A 19,274-nucleotide genomic window follows, 5' to 3' on the forward strand; every position below is an offset into this window, starting at 1 on the left:
CCCCAGCTGCTTGGCAGAGTGTGTTTCCACGTCAGGGTGAGGATGTCTGGTTTATTTCTGAACGTGCTCGGCTAGTTTCCTCTATCGAAGTTAGCACGTGGCTCTTGGAAACATACATGGAATTCTACCCAATCGCGAAAGCCCACGTCTGCTCCCATCCTGACGAAAGCTCCTCAGGGTGGGGCATGACACCTCCGTCGGCGGCCACTCCTGCGGCTGCGATTCCAGCCCCGCCGGCCTGGGTCCCTCATCTACTCGATGCGTCGGATTGGACAGGAGATCTCTGAGCATCCCCTTGGCGTCCACACTCTTGGGGGCGGGGCAGTCTCCAAATGTCCATTTACTGCTTTTTTTTCTTTTCTTTTCTTTTAATGATTTTTATTTTTTCTATTATAGTTGGCTTATAGTGTTCTGTCCATTTTCGATTGTACAGCAAAGTGACCCAGTCACACACACACATGTATGCACTACTTTTCTCACCTTATCCTCCATCAGGCTCCATCACGAGTGACTAGCAGGATCGTTTATTGTGCTAAATTCAAAACGTCTTGTGTTTTATTTATTTATGCATTTTCAGGGCCCTCCTCAAAGTTGGCACCCATTAGACGCTGGGTGGATGGGTGAATGTTTGGATGGATGGAAAGAAGGAAGGAGGAGGAGGGAGAGAGGGAGGGAGGAGAGTTAGGGTGGGCTGGCTGCATGCCACGCTTCTCACGGTGTTGTGGGTTCCTCATTGGTGGAGAACCCAGCGGCCACAGGGAGCCCTCTGCTTGGGTCTGGACTGTCCCAGGAGCACCCTACGGGGGGGCTGGTCTAGCAAGAAGTCAGCTCATGGCTGAGCATCAGTCGCTCCTGCCTCTCGGCTCTGAGAGCAGCTCAATCGTAAGTAACCTGGGACAGATGTTGCTGAGTGGATGGTTCTGGACACTCTGCCGTCACCGCGCCTAAGCTGGGTATCTCCCTGGCCACGTGCCATCGCCCAGTCCCTGCAGCTTCCCTGAGACCAGCCTCACCTGCTCAGCCCTTACTCTCCGCTTTCCTCTCAGACGGGGGGTGGAGGGGGGGGTGGAGCTGGTGGTCCCAGGTCATGACAGTGCCTTCGAGACACCAAGCCGCTGCCATGGTTCCCCCGCCGTGTGTGGCAGCACCCCCCCGCCCACCATGCCCTCCATCCCAGGGCATGCCTGGCCTCTGAGAACACCCCTGATTGGCCTTCGTGTAAGAAGCTGCGGTGTAAACCGAATTCCTCACCACACAGCGGACCCAGAAATTAAGATTCCAGACACGAGCCAGCGTTCCATGTAGTTCCACCCTCTCTGGGCTTGGGACGCAGAGGCAGTCTCGAGAGGTGGCATTTAGGGCCCCGACTGCTCATGAATGCTGAAGGCTGATTTCTGCAGCATTAATTTCCCATCATTGACCTCTCCCTGCATTAATTGTGAAGGGTGAAAACGTCTGTGATGACAGCTTCTTCGAGGCGAATTCTGTCTTTTGGCCCAGGGAACAAGAAGCCTGGTTTACGCCAGAGGCAGACCCCCTCTGGCCAAGATTTCCGAGGAGCCGTGTCTGATGGACACACGCTAATGGAGGCGGAACATCTGGCCAGAGACCGCCTCCCGCCCCTCCATCAGACCCCTGCTTCATGCCCGGCACATCTCAATTACCAAGAAAAGCCTGCGCTGAGACAAATGACAGGTGTTAAAGGCAGAAGCGGGAGGTGCCGCTTCCAGCTGCCCGACAGATGCAGACTTCTGAAGGGATCTATTCTTCATACGACGGCTTGAAAGGGGGAAAGTTTTCAAAGTAATTTCAAATTCCACAGATTTAAAATTTGAGTCCAACTTTATCAGAACAACGGATGCTCACAAGGGAGGCGAAGCCATTTGTAGAAAAATGGGCTTATAAATAACAGGGGCTACGCATGCTTTGTATTCCGCGTGGATACGACATCCTTCCCCATTAGTAAATCCACATACTCTGTATTCAGCAAAGAGAGGAGCCACCAGCTCTGCAGAGCTCTGCCCAGGGACGGGGCCAGGCAGTGCGGGGTTTGATGAACGCCAGCAGCAAGGAAAAGTGTGTGGGGGCAGGGGTCGAGGACCCCAAAGACTGTCTATGAATTTCACTGCGTGAGAGTCTCCTGTATGCATCCAGCAACTTCCCCTTGAACTTGCAAATATTCCCCAGCGCTTTATCTTACGTGGACTAAATGACACTGTTCATCCTTCTTAAAATGTAGACAATAAAAATAGCCATGGCCCCCGTGCACGCTGGGTGCTGGGCACGGTGCCAGCATGACTTTGTTTAATCCTTTCAATGAGCCTGTGAAGCAGGGACTACCGGCATCCCATTTTAATAACAAGAAACAGGCCGAGGAGCTTTAATCCCTGGAGCCCTTGCACAGAACCAGCTTTATGCCAAAGACCTTCATTCAGCCAAACTTGACGGGACACCTACTGTGTGCTGAGCCCCGGAGATGCTGGGATGAAGGGTCCCATGGGATCCAGTGTGCCTCCCCTGTGGGGAAGCAGAAGAGGAGGGAGAAGTGACGGCCCCAAGTGAGATGGCCCGGGCAGGACTCCCAGACACAGCCGAGCGAGCCTGGGATTAGGTCAGGTGAAGCCCAGCAGTGGGAGAAGAACACAGAGTGAGGACAAAGAAGAGAAGGAAGCAGAGTCTTTTCTGAAGTTTGCCTGATAAGACCTGCCTGCGTCTGATGTAAAGTCAACTGTCCCATTGACCGCCCGCCCCAGCTCTGCAGCCGCCCCCTGCCCTGCCCCAAGCGCACGGGGACAGGGGGCTGACAGGCAGCTGCTTCAGAGCAGCCCAGCCAAGGTCCAGCCCGACTCTGGGCAGGGCTAAGATCTGGGCAGGTGGCAAGACCTCCATGTGTCTATTTCCTGGCTTCTGGACTGGAAGCGATCATCAGACAGAGAACAGACTAGGGGTTACCAGCAGGGAGACGGGAAGGAGGACCAACAGAGGGGAGGGAATGAAAGGTACCAACTAGTTTGTCTAAAGTAAGCTTTAGGGAGATATTGCGCAACACAGGGAACGTAGCCAACATTTCACAATAACTATAAATGGAGCATCATCTTCGAAAATTATGACTCGCTGTGTGGCACACCTGTAACTTACATAAGATGGTCCCTCAACTATAACGCAATGAAAAAATTTTGTCAAGATGATCATGAGGGAGGAGTTCCCATCGTGGCGCAGTGGTTAACGAATCCGACTAGGAACCATGAGGTTGCAGGTTCGATCCCTGGCCTTGCTCAGTGGGTTAAGGATCTGGCATTGCCATGAGCTGTGGTGTAGGTTGCAGACGCGGCTCGGATCCCACGTTGCTGTGGCTCTGGCGTAGGCCAGCAGCTACAGCTCCCATTAGATCCCTAGCCTGGGAACCTCCATATGCCGCAGGTAAGGCCCTGGAAAAGGCAAAAAGACAAAAAAAAAATAGATATATATGATCATCAGGGAGTTCCCACTGTGGTGCAACTGGATTGGCAGTGTCTCTGCAGCACCAGGACGCAGGTTCAATCCCTGGCCCAACAGTCAGTTCAAGGATCCGGCGTTGCCACAGCAGCAGCGCGGGTTGCAACTGACTCAGATCGATCCCTGGCCCAGGAATTCCATATGAGGAGGGGCACCCCAAAATGAAAAAATAAATTAATTAAAATTTTAAAAATAAGGCGATCATCAGCACCTCCAGAGGTATGGAGAGGGTGGAGGAGACGCTTCGTGTGATGGGTTCCTCAATTTCTCCATCCCCTGCTGCCTTCAGCCAAGCCTCGAGCAACATCTTTGGGCTCTATTTCCAACACCTATCTGAGTGCATCCAGTTCTCTGAGGCCACCACCCCAGCCACTGCTCTCTCTTCTTTGGACAGCTGCTGCAGGCCTCGAACTCATCACTCCTGCCCCTCTTCCCTCATATCATTGCCAGAGAGCCAGTGCGAAGCAGAAGGAGCTGCAGGCCCCACCCGCACGGACGCCCTCCCAAGCCTCTGCCAGGGCCCTGCACTTTTTGTACCTGTCATCCTGTGTCCTGTTTCTTAAACGAGTTTGCCCAAATCATACAGGCTTTAAGCCTCACCACCTCTGAATCTGCTCCAGCATGCATAAGTCGTCTTGTCACTAAGCTGTGTGAATTTCAATAGCATCCTTTTTTCAAATGCTTTAGTTGCTTCTGCATTAAACAGAAAGGCCACCTGTGGGAGCACAGCCCTCTGGACTCTGCCTGACCCGCTTCCTGACCCACCCCGCCAGTCACTTCTCTCACCACTCCCTCAGTGTGAGCAAGCCACAGCGGGTCTCCTTTTGGCTCCTTGAATGCACCAGGCTCTTTCCTTCCTCAGGACCTTTGCACATCCCTCCTCCTCTGCGTGAAACCCCGTCACTCCCCCGCCCCAACACACACAGTCTTGAGCCTAGTATGGCAGGACTTTTGCTAAGTCAGAAGTCACGTGCAGACAGGATGTAGGACATTCTAGGGCCAGGAGATGCCTTGGAGAGGGGCAGCAGTGTCTGCCTGACATGCAATGGCACACAGGGCAAGGAGGTCACCAGACCCCACGAAGTGCTTCCAAGCACAGGCCAGGGGTACAGGTCTGATCCATCCTTGGTGGCCTTCCAAGGTGGCCAGAGACAGGGATAAAGTTGGCCATAGAAGGTGTGGGGCCAGGGGCTCCTGTGTACTGAGAGGAGAGGGCTCCTTGCCTGGGATAAAGCTGCAGAGATAAAGAGGGAGGCAGGTAGGGGCGGGCGGATCAGGATGACCCGCTGGATATGTCACTAACAGGTGGGGAGCTGCCACTTTCCCGGCGTGGCAGATGCGCAGTGAACACCCAGACCTCAGCCCATAGGTGGTTCTTCCGTCTGCACGCCCCACCTCAACCACCATCTCTCTCCTTCCCCCACATGCCGCTCAAACAGAATATTTCAGAAAGTGAAATACAGATGTCCTATTGTGGCTCAGTGGAAACGAATCTGACTAGCATCCATGAGGATGCAAGTTTTATCCCGGACTCGCTCAGTGAGTTAAGGATCCGGTGTTTCTGTGAGCTATGGTATAGGCCGCAGCAACAGCTCAGATTCTGCGGTGCTGTGGCTGTGGTGCAGGCCAGCGGCCACAGCTCCGATTAGACCCCTCGTCTGGGAACCCCCATATGCCGTGGGTGCAGCCCTAAAAAGACAAAAAAAAAAAAAAGAGAGAGAGAGAAAGTGAAACATAACATAGCCCATAAGCATCTGTATTTTGAAGAGGAGGTGGGGAGAGGTTGGTATCCTGAATGCTAATTTAAAAATCAATGCTTAGGGTTATAGGGTTAGTCACTACTCATCCAAGAAATACAAATCAAAATCACCATGAGACTGTCACCGCACATCTATTAGGATGGCTCTTAAGAAGCAAAAAACCACAAAAGACAAGGGTCGGCAAGGATGTGGAGAAATTAGAACTTTTGAACATTGCTACTGAGAATGCAAAATAGTGCAGCTACTATGGAATACAATAGGGAGGGTCCTCAAAATATAAGTACTGAAATCAGAATCTTTTTTTTTTTTTAAGAGCTGTATCTGAGGCATGTGGAGGTTTCTAGGCTGGGGGTCGAATCAAGCTGCCGCTGCTGGCCTACAGCACAGCAACTCAGAATGTGAGCTGCGTCTGTGACCTACACCACAGCTCATGGCAACGCTGGATCCTTAACCCATGGCATATGGAGGTTCCCAGACGAGGGGTATAATCGGAGCGAGGCCAGGGATTGAACCTGTGTCCTCATGGATACAAGTCCAGCTTGTTATCACTGAGCCACAACAGGAACTCCTGAAACCAGGATCTTGATGAGATACCTGCCTTCCTATGTTCATGGCAGCTCCATTCGTGACCACCAGTACATGGAAACCATCCAAATGTCCATCAGCAGACAAACGGATAAAGAAGAAGGTGATCTGCCCAGACAACGAAATATTATTCAGCCCTGAAAAAGAAGGGAATCCTGCAAGGTGACAACATGGAACAATCTTGAGGTCATTTTGTGAACTAAGCCAGCCACAGAAAGACAAATACTGCCTGATGCCACTTATGCAAGATGCCTAAAGGGGTGCAGCTCATAGACTCGGAGACTGGCGCGGGCATAAAGTTTCAGTGAGATGAACAAGGTTGCATCTCATCATCAAGAAAGCACCGCATGCTTGGAACGTTTGCTTGGAGGGTGGATCTTGTCTTAATGTTCTTATCACAATAAAATAGTGTTCAGTGTTTAGGGTGAGTGTGGTACATGCATTACAACTCGGAACAACCGTGCAGGGAGGTAGTACCCTTCCCGCCTCACAAATTGTGAGCTGAGCCTCACAGCGTCAACCCATCCCTTGTCCAAGAAGGAAGAGTGGAAGAGCTGGGATTTTCCAAAACCTCCTGGTTGACCCCAATCTTGCCTCGGAAGGCAGAAACTGTATCCTTTGGCCCCCATGTTAGTTCATGCTCTGAAGCCATGTCCCCAACCTCGTCGCCTACAGAAGCACGGCTTTCTGGAAGGGCAGCCCCTGACCCCCAGCGGGGCTGGCTTTCCAAGCTGCCCAGGATCAGGGCTTGGCCAGTCTCCCCAGGGCTGCCCGGCTCGATGCTTAATCACCCTCATAAATTGTCTCCTCTGTCCCATAAAAAGAACAAATCAGACTTAAGCACACGCCAGGCATTAGAGGAGAGCCTCCATTTGGAGGTGAGTCGGTAGCTGGAGGCCTTCCAGGGCCGGTGGGAAGGAGCGAAAAAACTATGAACGGAGGGTCATTAAAGTCAAGCTATTTCATCCCGGAAGAGGACTGGAATGTTAAAAGCACCATCCTATTACGAAGGCTTGCTTCGTCCCATCTTCCAGTTCAAACTCAGAGCACAGTCCCACGCTTCTATCTTCGCGGAGGGCCCCAGGGGCCACATCTGCTCCGGCTCAAAGGCACGAAGATCAGGGCACTGGGGAGAGCCACCAAATACAGCGGGGACTGAGGAACCCCAGGGCAGATCACCAAGGAAGCAGGCGACGTCTCCAGGTCAAAACGGCCCATCCACCGCGATAACCTGCGTATCCCACGGCCCCGGTTATCTGTGACGTCTCAACGATCCCAGGAAAAGTGACCAACTTCCATTCAGATGGTCCGTGCTCTCCCTCCAGCCCGGTGGACCACGGCAAGGATCACGTCCCCACGCCCGAGTGGGCTTCCGGAACCCCTCCGCAGAGAGGCCCGCCTGGGCCCATGTGCTCACCGCTCCCTGATGGGCCACGGCGCCTCTGCTTCTCCATCGGTCTGACAACGTGGCCTCCCAGCAGATTCCATTTTAGGAAAGCGTTCCATTTTTTTTTTTTTAATGATATTAAAAAACTGCTGGAAGGAAACTCAGCCCTCTGTGGTCAAGGCAGTTTGTGCAAAACAGAAACATCACAGCGGAAGCTCTTAAAATCTGATTCAGGAACTGTCTCCTCAGCCAGAGGTCAGACAGTGGCCTTGTCAAATACCAGCCTAAGGGGAGAAAGTTCCAGAAGCCTTTATAAACCTAAGTGCTCCTCATGTGCCAAAGCAGGCCTGTAACATGAGGCCGAGGCCCTTTCAAGGACAAGGGCACCTTTGAAGAAGCCACATCTTCCCTGTGTCCTGCTTGAACATGGGAGTTTGCACCGCGACACGGGAGTCTTTGGCCTCCCTTGGAAGCTGGGAAGGGGCGTCAGCCCTAATTTTCCTTTGGTGGCACTGGTGGCTTCCCGGGCTCCTTACAAGCTCTCGCTCAGCCAGGCAGGTGCTCCCTGCTCCTGCATCTCATCCCCTGCGCTGAGGGCAAGCTGTCAGCCAGCAACCCACCGCCCAGAGAGAGTGCGAGAGAAAGCAGTTTAGGAGGTCCTGTGCTCACGAGCAGATGCTTCACAGCGATGCTCTCACGTCCAGATGTGGTTTTTTACCAAGCCGTAAAATAGGCAATGAGCGTAGACAGGTTCGCTTTGTTTGGAGGTTGCTTTACTCAGATCCCCGGGCCTCCGCCTCAGTCACATTATAGCTGCCAGATACCTGGTCCTTTTGGACTGGGAAGCTGGACAGGCTCACGTGATCACGATACTAAAACCACAGTAAGCTTCAAAATTCCATTGAATTCCAAGTGTCACTTGTCAATTTATGTTGCCTTTGTTTATATCCTCTTTTTTTCCCCAAAAAATACTCTTTCTTTAGCTGGCCAGCTGGGTGCAAAAGATACCCCCCCCCAAAAAAAATACCACTCTATCTTTTAATGAAGTCTGTGTTCTCCAGGCCTTATTAACAATATTTCACCCAAACCAAGCCGTATTCTGCGCAGCGGGGCCCACAAGACGTCGGGAAGGTGCCTTCTCTTTGCAGCCTTTCTCCAATAATATACAGCCCTGAGAAGGAGCGTGTGACTTCTAGCAACGCTCTCTGTTATTTTTCTCCTGGGGGCCCTTGATATACAGCTGGCAATTAATAAGGAAGGAGAAACCAAGGAACCTCTGTCATGTAAAGCATCCTGAAATCGCGCCAATAGTAACGGCTAAGTACTAGGCAGACCTCTGCACAGGCCGGGGCTCAGGGCTCTGGGGCCAGGGCACCCCAGTGGGGGCAGGTGTGATGACGTCAGAGGAGGAGACAGACTCCATGGGGTTGGAGAGAGGGTGGGATCCGTTCAGAGCGTGGGAGAAAGAAAGCAGAAAGGGAATCAGACACAGCGCCTGGGGTCTCAGCGTCATCTCAAAGTCCTTTTGATGTTGGCTGTGGTGCTGTGTCTGATTTCCGGTCCCCTGTGGCTCTCCAGGCTCCAGCGGTAGCTGACTTCTTCCTCTAACCAGCCAGTTTATCCCCCGATAGGTGTTTGTGGGGGCACCTAGGCTTGGCCCAGGGGCCGGCAAGCAACGTCTAAGCTCCTGTGCAACTCAGTCTGGACGAGGAGCCAGATATTCATCAAGCACAAATAAGCAGAATGCGATGGTGACAAGGACAGCAAAGGAGAGGAAGGCGGATCCCAGGTCCCTGAGGTGGGCTTGGTCCTGAGATCAGGGATGGCTTCCTTGGACCTGCGGGTGAGGATCTGTAGGCTGAGCCAAAGTCACTTCGGGAGAACGGAGCAGGTGGCACAGCTCAGGCAGAGGGATCAGCTCACACAAGGATCCCATAGCAGAGGGCACGTGGAGAGCAGAGGTGGAGCAGAAAAAGAGGGAGAGGGAGGTGGTGGAGTTCAGGGGCCAGTGCCTCCAGGGCCTCTGAGATCACAACAAGATCTGCCTTTGATGTAGAGCCATTGAAAGGCATGGGAAGGTTCTCAGCAGGGAGGGGTGTGCCCCCACCTCATTCTGTCTATAGGTGGCAACTTGACAGAGAAAGCACAGACTAGTGCAGTAGACCAACCAACACGGCAGCAGAGATGAAGGGGGTGGGTCCCAGAGATGAAGAGGAGGTAAACCCAGGGATGTGGTCATGGACTGGACAAGGGAGTGTGAGAGAGGCAGAAAGACTCCGGGGTCTCCAGCTTGGCCAGCCAAATGGATGGTGGCCATTCCTGAGATGGGACAGCAATCTGCGTTTAGGGAGGCAGCAAAATGGACAGAGGCTCCCACGCTTTGAGGGGGCGTGAACTGGAATTGAGGGTCGCTCTCCTCATTCCCCTAAGACTGAGACACACTGGCCCCCAGGGACTGGCCACTCATGTCCACCCCAGCATTGACTGCCTCAGATCTGGAAGCTGTTCTTTCGCCTTCGGTTTGCAGGAGGCAGTAACAGCACTCCGTGCCTCTGAGAGGAGGCCGGGTCAAATCTCGCTGGCTGCGGCGCCTTCTGACACAGGGCCACACGGCTGGGAAGTCTTCCGCTGAGCTCTTGGTACATGGTAGCACCAAATATTTTTAAAATCAGATTATGTACCAGGTGATGGGCAAAGACGAAGCTAGAGGCAGAAACTCACAGAGGGGGGAACGTTGCTGATTGCACTATTCGTGGGCGACTGCAGCAACACTGAGGGTCGAGACCCAGGCAGCCGCTGAGCAGAATTCCGGAGGGGATGTGAGTAGCACCATCGGTCATCAGAGAACAGGCAGGGACCATCCCATACGCCCCTGCGACAAAGGCATCTTGGTCTATTTTCTTTCCAATTACAGTCGACACAAGTTGGCGCAGCTGACCCACACGTGTCTCTTTATGTCTTGCTCAGAAAGCAGGACAAAATGTTCTTTCTTCTCCAGGGAAAAGAGAGTTGTGCTGCCTTTTCCCACCTCCCTCTTGTAGAACAGGGTGGAAGCGGGTGGGAAAGCACCAAAAGACGCCACAGACGCCACTCAGGTGGAAGGCTGTCCCTCTCACAAAGGAAGCTGACTCACAGGACAGGTGCCTCTCCTGCAAAGCCCCAGTAAGAATCTTGGCAAAACCTAAAAAGAGAGGCTCTCCCTCAGCGGCCATCCCAGGATCCAATGCCCAGCCTGCTTGGCGCAGTCTGGTAGACAGCTTCCACCAGCCAGTCCCTGCGCCTGGGGACACAGAGATGAATGGGACAAGGTCCCTGCCCTCTAAACCATTGTCTCGAAGGGAAAAAGACACATCTCCAAGGGAAGCAAGAAAGCCCTGGAAGGATGATGATGGTGGAACAGACAACGCCCTGGGGTAAATGGGGGTGGGCATTGATTCAGGGAATGCATCTGAAAAAGGAAGGATTTTTCTCAACAGAAATCCATAGAGGTGAGTTTCAGGAGGGTCTCTCCACAGGCAAGGAGAGATGTAAGCAAGTGCTAAGTACAGGTGCTGTGACTGGAGAAAAGTCTAGAAGGATGGACTAGAGCCGGAGGGGTGGGTACCAAATGCTGAGGACTGACCTGCCATTTTGTTTTTGTTTTTGTTTTTGTTTTGTTTTGTCTTTTTAGGGCTGTAACCATGGCATATGGAAGTTTCCAGGCTAGAGGTCAAATCAGAGCTGCAGCTGACAGCCTACACCAGAGCCACAGCAATGCCGGATCCTTAAGCCACTGACTGAGGCCAGGGATCAATCCTGCATCCCCGCGGTCACTGGTCAGGTTACCGCTGAGCTACAACGGGAACTCCTGACCTGACTTTTGACCAGAGAGGTTGCTTTGATTAAAGACACTCTTAAACACAGCCCTCATCCCCCACCCCGCATGGGCAGGGAAGACTCTATAATAAGGCAGATAAGTGCAGCATGTTCAAAACAGCTCCTTAAAATAATAATCCATATCACTCTACTCCCACAATTAGAGCCTTAACAAAATAGTTTTTTTCAGAGAAAACAAACAGACCAATTTGGAGTCTCTCAAATGAACTTATTTATGAAGCAGAAACAGGCTCACAGACATAGAAAACAAACTTAAGGATACCAAAGGGGAAAGGGGGGAGGGATAAAATAGGAATTTGGGATTAGCAGACCTACGCTACTGCGTATAAAGTAGGTAAATAACAAAGACCTACTGTACAGCACAGGGAACTCTAGCCAATCTCGTATAATAAACCATAATGAGAAAGCATCCGAGAAAGAACAGGTATACGTGTGTAATGGAATCACTGTGCTGTACCCCTGAAATGAGCACAGCATTAGGCATCACCTCGACTTCAATTAAAGCAAATAAATAAATAATAATTTGGTGTCCCTCCTATGCCTCGTTCACAGAGAAACTGCAATTACAAATGACTTCCGGGAGCGAAAAGGGAGGCAGCTCACATCAGATCCAAGGGGGGTTTTAGGATATAACAGAACACGCCTTCTTCAAAGCAAGGTCAAGGGTATGTTTCACTAGGGCAACTGACTGTTTCACGCTATGAAATAATTTGAGACTATGATTATGAAGGCAACAAATCACCGGTCTTGTAAAAGCTGGAATATATGGACAATTATCCTCGTGTGTTAAGTAGAAATATAATTACTTCACCCAATTCATCCATCAAGACCCACCCTTTAAAAACTGCCAGTTACAAAGGTCAGGCTTAACTGATCAGAAGGGAGAAAATTTCATGCGTCCCACCTTCCTTCCTAAGCCACGTGAATTAGTCATAAAACATCCCAGGGACCTTCAGCAGGTCCCTTTATATCCAGCTCCTGTAAGTGATTTTCCCAGAAATGGCAGGTGTGGACACCCATCCCATCAATCCTTCCTAGATCCTCAGGTCAAGCAGTCTCATCAGGAGGCAGGTAGCACCGTGATGGAGAAACGGTAAATGGAATCGTTTTATAACGCACAGAATGGAAATTTGAAAGGGGCTTCCTACCTTCCCCTGATTTTGAAAACAGATGTGAGTTTGGGCAGCAATAGTCACATCCTTTCCACATTTTTTTCTCCCTTAGTGTTCGTTTGGATCCTGCTGATTAAATTGAAATTTTACCCAGGCCAACAGAGTTAAGTCTTGCCAAAAGGACAATTTTACCATAAGAAATCAGCTCCTGGCCCTTCCCAGGGCTGGACTGTCCAGTGACCGGGGCAGTGAATATTGGCATTGTGCCAGTGAAGGAAACAAAAACGAAAATTCAGAGATGACATTCAGTTCAGATTTCTGGCATACGTGCTCTGAACCCCGTTTGGACAAAATACCCACTGATCTAGCTTCCAGAACAGGGGCTACCACCCACCTCACTGAGGTTTACAGCAGCCCTGTGGACATAGGAGACTCCTAAACCACCGTTATCTAGGACGGGGGAGCGATGAGACGTGTTCAAAAACATAGGACGAATGGAGGGCAAAGACAATACTGGTGCTGGACCTCGACTGAAAACACAAACACAGGAGTTCCCATCACGGTGCAGTGAAAATGAATCCCACTAGTATGCATGAGGACATGGGTTCGATCCCTGGCCCTGCTCAGTGGGTTGGGGATCCGGCATTGCTGTGGCTGTGGTGTACGTCAGCAGCTGTAGCTCCAATCAGACCCCTAGCCTAGGAACCTCTGTATGCTGTGTGTTGGGCCTTGAAAAGAAAGAAAGAAAGAAAGAAAGAAAGAAAGAAAGAAAGAAAGAAAGAAAGAAAGAAAAAAGAAAAGAAAGAAAGAAAGAAAGAAAGAAAGAAAGAAAGAAAGAAAGAAAAGAAAGAAAAGAAAGAAAGAAAGAAAGAAAAGAAAGAAGAGAAAGAAAAGAAAGAAAAGAAAGAAAGAAAGAAAGAAAGAAAGAAAGAAAGAAAGAAAGAAAGAAAGAAAGAAAGAAAGAAAGAAAGAAAGAAAGAAAAGGAAGGGAGAAAGAAAACACAAAATCCGAGAGCAGGTGAGCAGTTCCCAGGCCAGCTCTGCTCCCCAACCCTTGCTTGGGGTTCTTTAGTCTTCGAGGCCCACCTTCTTCCCACCTCACACATGCTCCTGCACTCACCTCAGCTGTTCTCCTGTTTCTCATAGGACCCGCCTGTAAATGATGGGCGTGTCGAGATGGGTAACGCTGACCTGTCTCTTGATCTCCACACCAAACTTCCCGTTGCCTCCTAGGCATCTAGCACAGAGGGCCTGTCCCACAGACTCAACATGGGCCTTGACTCCTGAATTTCCCACCCCAGTGATGGTAGCGCCACCTGCCCTGGCATCTTCAACATCGTTCTCCCCTCCGTTATCCAACAGCCTGTAGATATTTGTGCCATTTGCTCCAATGGGTCCCCATCTGAGCCTAAAACCCCTATCATCTCCTTCCTGGAATAACGGAGTTGTCTTCCTGGAACCCAGGTCAGATCACACACTCCAGCAACTTAAGACTCTTTAATGGGTCCTCTTGGCCTCCTCAATACAGACAAAAACCGAAGAGGATTATCTATTTTGGTCAAAACAATCTAAAGGCTTTCTATCCATTAAAACAACTTACCAAAGGGAGGTGGGAGGGCAGATAAATTAGCTGTTTGGGATTAACATACACACACTACATACATAAAATAGATCATTGGCATTCCCACTGTGGCACAATGGGATCGGTGGCATCTCTTTAGTGCCAGGGCTTAGGTTCAATCCCTGGCCCAGCACAGTGGGTTAAAGGATCTGCCATTGCTGGCCAGGGAAGCCCATATCCCACAGGGCGGCCAAAAAAAGAGAAAGAAAGGAGGAAAAAATAAATAAATAAAATAGATAATCAACAGACCTACTGTGTAGCACAGGGAACTATGCTCAATATTCTATAATAACCTATAAGGGGAAAAAATCTGGAAAAAAAAGGTAAATGTATATATATGTATGACTGAATCACTGTGCAATACTCCTGAAATTAATGCGACATTGTAAATCAACTACACTTCAACACAAAACAAATAATGTTAAATTAAATAAAATAAATGCTTTCTAACAATTCCAGCTCTCTGAGCAAGTCATGAGCTACCTTCACAAAGAGTCAGGCCCCTGTCCTCGGGACTCACCGTGAGGCCTGCCTCCTGTACAGAGGCTTCCTCACTCCTACCTGGGAAGGAGGGAAAGGGATTCAGGTACCAGGAAAAAGCTGGACGAAATGACTTCTACAGCCCTTGAGATTCTGTGGTCCTTATGCCTTTGAGACATCAGCCTGGCCCGTGGACCTCGCTAGAGAACTGCCCCCCTAGCCATAAGGCTAGAAGCCTGGGAGCCATGTTTCTGACGTCTGACCTTGCCTCCAACCTGAGATGACTAAATCAGGATGGAGCCTGACAAGTTCCACTCAGAAGCAGATGCTCCATATCAGACACCCAGCAGTACCACGGCTCTAAGTGAAGCTGGAACCCAGAGAGCCCCCTGTGCTTTCTGCAACCTGGGGGCTCGTTCTACAAAGCTCACTTGTTTCCTTACAATGGTTGTTCTTTCATCTGCAATCATATGTTTTTAGTTCTTGCAACCCCAACCCTGACCTAAAACTCTGCTCTCTGGGTTCCCAACGCCACTGAGAAGGTTGCAAGAAATCTCATCCTTTTTCCAGGCCCTTCTCAAGAGTCTGGGGACAGAGGAGTCTAATTTTTAGCAATCTCCTTGTTCTTTCCTGAGGGAGCCAGCTGGACCACAGAGAGGTCAAACAATAGGTGAGGCCCATGAATGACAGCACAGGCCCATTGTCATGGAAGAGATGTGATAAGCTCCCTCCTGGACCAGACTTTAGACAGGCTCCTCTGAGCACTTCTCCTAACAAGGCTGCTATCTCCATCTACTGCCTTGGCCTCCCAGGCCCATGAATCCGTTGAGTTTTAGAGAGAATCCTGCTTATCTGGTTCCATGAGACTTTTCCTGACCAGTGATATCTAGTCAAGTTCTTCCCAGGAATTTTCCATCGCTGAGTCCCTCAGTCAGCCCGTCAGCTGGAGGTCCCCAAATGCCTGCCAAACTCAGGCTGAGCTCAGTTCTGCACTGAAGTCTCTCCCCTACTGCAGTAGCTCAAATAAAATCTGTCTTGCCACCTTCAACAAGTGTCCAGTGCAATTTCTCTTTAATAGTTGGCAATGACTTGTGGGAGGACACGGAGGGCATGAGTGTCCCCTCAGAGAGGGAGGTTCCCACAGAAGCGTGGTGCCCACACACACACTGACTCCAACAGAGACTCTTCTTCACCAAACTAGAGTCCGTCTCTGAGACCTCTTTTTGACAAGCCCTCCCTCTTGGGTTCTGTCCTTGGCCCGTTTAACCCAAGTTTAGCAGGAATCCCATTTAGAGAAAATCCCCCACCTTGATATCTGATCAAATTCCTCATTCCCTACCCGTGAGTCCCTTCAGTCCCAACTCCCCTTACCTCTGTTTCTTTTTAGAATCTTCCATCCACTGACACCCCTCCCCCTGATCTTTGGCTATAAATTCCCACTTTTCCTTGTATCTGACTTTGACCCCAGTCTCTCTCCCCTACTGTTAGGACCCCACCATCGTAGTCCCCCTGAATAAAATCTGCCTTATCCTCGTCAACAAGTGTCATGAATGATTCTTTCTTTAACAACATCTTCTGCCAGAATAGCCAACATTTAAGACCGGCTCTTAAGTGTTCTTCCAGAGGGTTCCTGCTGTGGCTCAGCAGAACAGATCTGACTAGTATCCATGATGAGGTGGGTTTGATCCCTGGCCCCGCTCAGTGGGTTAAGGATCTGGCATTGCCATGAGCTGTGGTGTAGGTTGCAGATATGGCTCAGATCTGGTGTCACTGTGGCTGTGGCACAGGCCGGCAGCTGTAGTTCCAATTCGACCCCTAGCCTGGGAAGTTCCATATGCTGTAGGTGCAGCCCTAAAAAGCAAAAATAAAATGAAGTAAGGTGTTTTTCTAGAATAGGAACTTTGCAAATACAGATATAGCCCCAAAAGGAGAGAAGGAATCCAGGAGGCCTGTGTCTCTCCTCAACCAGGGTGGCCTTGGGTACATTGCAGGCAGCCTGGACCCTTAAACTCTGCCCTGAGGGCCAGCCCGTCCTTGTTTCTTTTTTTTCTTTCTTTTCTTTTTTTTTTCTTTCTTTGCTTTCTAGGGCCACACCTGTGGCATATGGAGTTCCCAGGCTAGGGGTCAAATCATAGCTACAGCTGCCAGCATACACCACAGCCACAGCAACGACAGATCTGAGCCTTGTCTGCGACCTACAGCACAGCTCACAGCAATGACGGATCCTTAACCCACTGAGCAAGGCCAGGGATCGAACCCGCATCCTCATGGATCCTAGTCAGGTTTGTTAACCACTGAGCCACAACGGGAACTCCCTGTCCTTGTTTCTAAGCGGCTAACCACCTCGTGAGCAGGCATTCCTGTCTGGAGAGCCAGAGCTGGCCCATCTGGAACTGACCTAGTCCTCAGCAAAGGAAGAGGAACCGAGCCTGACTGTTCTCCCGGCACCTCTGAGCACCCCCAGGAAATGGCATTCATTCTTCTCAATGTCTCCAAAGTCCCGGTGGGGAGCTGTGCTTCCTGAGCCCGCGTTCTCGCCACCAGAAGGCTTCTATCAGTGGATTCACATGCTTACCGAAGGCAATTTCTCAGCTAGGTATTTAAAGGATCCAAACTAAATAGCTTCCACTACTAAAGAATAAGCTTTTAAGCCATGCCTTGCGGGGGGAGGGCTCCTGAAAGGATTAACTGGGAAAGCTCCTTTCAAATCACTTTTTTGTCTCGGGTTGACTGTGTCAGTTTAGGAAAGGATTTCAGATCCCCGATATCTTTGATATAGGCAGATGGGGAGGGGAAATGAAAAGGAAAGAGACCAAAAAAAAAAAAAAAAAAAAACAAGAAAGAAGAAAAGGGACGCTACAAATGGGTGTGGGTATAATCACAAACACACACACACACACACAAACACACACGTAAGCACATATATACCAGCTAATCGGTCCCATTTCTGAACCAAAATTCAAATGAAGATTAAAAGATAAAACTTGCTCCATGCAAAACAATTCTTTTTAGAATTTATCTTTGCTAGAGTCTCTGAATTGAAATACTCTATTACCCAGCAGCCTTCAGACGAGACCATCAGAAAATTTGACTTACACCCAAGTGATTTCTCTCATGAAGGGAAGGGAAAAAAGCTTGTTTTTGTGCCATTTGTGTTAACAAACTTAACGCAGGTAGGAACGGGAAGCATCTCACCTAGTGTTTCTACGGCCGAGTGCCTATGACTTGAAGCTTCATAAAAAAAATGAGTTATGAACGCAGATACCGCGCTGGATGCAAACTGCACCTGCTCGGGTCCTGAGAAGGGCCCACATTTGCCCCATCCTCACTCTGGGGGGAAGGCTGCTCCACGCTGGCCTGACCCCCCACCCCACCCCACCCCACGATCCAGGGTAACCTCCCCTTCTCGTTTGCTTCTGCAGCGACTGCCGGCCTAAAAGCCTGTGTGTTTGGAAATTCAAATCAGCTTCAAATCTTGTCTGAGGCCCTGAGCTCTCATTTCATGTTTGTGGGGGGAGATGGCTCCAAAGCACATTTCATTATTAATAAAAATAAAGGAGGGAGAGAGGAAATAAAGGCTTGAAGGGAGCGCCACCCGGTTAGAGGCGAGTCCTTTACCTGCTTTTGAAAGACTCTCATTTCTTTCCCAGGCAGAGTGGTCCTTGGGGCATGAGAAGAGCCGACTGTGGATCTGGAAAATAAACAGAAAGCGTCCCAGTTCTGTGTGTTTGGGACCAGATCCATAATCTCCAATAATGTATATTATGATTTTTTTAAAAATCGAGAAATGTCCCTGGAATCTCTCCTTTTTCCCAGGAAAGAACTAGATGGTAATGAATAAACTTACATCTATTTCCTCCTGTGCTGAAATTCCACCAATGAATAAAGGGGGTGGTTTCTGATGATGGCAAAATGCACACGAAGGAGGCCGGCAGCAGGAAAAACTAATCACCCAACGTGGATTTTGCCAGTAGATCAAAAAACCACACCTCCCACTTCTTTTCTATCCCAGCCTTGTGCTGAACCAGTGTTGAGCTAAAGTGGGACATTCAATACATAGTGACCCACTGATGAATCACGAGTAATCAAAGTTCACGAATTAGCCCTCAGGGCCCAGTGGAAATAAAATTAACGTATACAAAAGCATTCAGCTGTCTGCCAGTGTGAGCAGGATGCTGACTTTCGTTGCCCAAAGACCGAGGTTTCAAGTTCATTCCGAAAGCAGTGGGCTGTGGGGGAGTCCTTGGGTTTGGATTTGTTAACTTCGCATCAGACTCCGGAGCCCCTCACTCCTCACGGGGTCTCTCCATACCCCTGCCCCGTGCCCATCACCCCTCTGAGTACCCCACGGCCTTTCCCAAAGCTGAAGAATAACTCTTCAGACCCCTCTGTTGCAAGCTCATCCGTATCTTCATGGTGAGCCCCTAACTCAGAACCCGAGTTCACTGCTTCGTCCCGGGGCCGAGTTAAGCTGTTCCGTGTTCACGTCCTGTTTTTGGCCCCTTCACATCCCCAGCATCTGGGCAACCAGTGTGGGGATTGCAGAGCGCCAGCTGACTCAGCCCCACAGCCCTCTGCAAACGCCTGGCTTCTCCGAGCCTGGAACCGTCTTATACAGGCTCTAGGCACTACTCGTCCAAGAATTCCCAACGGCAAGGGTGCTTCAGGAACCTCAGGTATCACCTTGACCCTGGCTCACAGTCCACAGACATCCTGGAGAGATGTGACTTGGCCTCTGCTCTCTGATTTCATTGTAATCCCTTCGTACAGAAGACCAAGCTCTCCCTTGCCCTCAGGACAGAGCATCAAGAAGAAACCTGTGTGACCCCCGGGCCTTTGCACTTGTTGCATCTGCTCAGCCTGTTCTTTCCTGGTCCTCCTCCAGATCCTGACCTGCTCGTGTCTCTCTCCAGACACCATGCTCAAAACCAGGTTTCGGATGTACAAGCTCTGCCAGA

At 50.3% G+C, this 19,274-nt stretch overlaps 1 protein-coding gene across 1 annotated transcript in view; it reads right to left on the minus strand.

Moving 5' to 3' along the window:
- The window catches only part of C14H10orf90 (chromosome 14 C10orf90 homolog), a 235,402-nt gene that overhangs the window by 192,840 nt on the left and 23,288 nt on the right, over positions 1 to 19,274 (minus strand). Inside the window, 1 exon segment of the mRNA XM_013983872.2 lies at positions 17,935 to 18,007. Coding sequence (XP_013839326.2) covers positions 17,935 to 18,007 — 73 coding nt within the window.

The sequence above is a fragment of the Sus scrofa genome, chromosome 14 (genome assembly GCF_000003025.6).
Source record: "Sus scrofa isolate TJ Tabasco breed Duroc chromosome 14, Sscrofa11.1, whole genome shotgun sequence".
NCBI lineage: Eukaryota > Metazoa > Chordata > Mammalia > Artiodactyla > Suidae > Sus > Sus scrofa.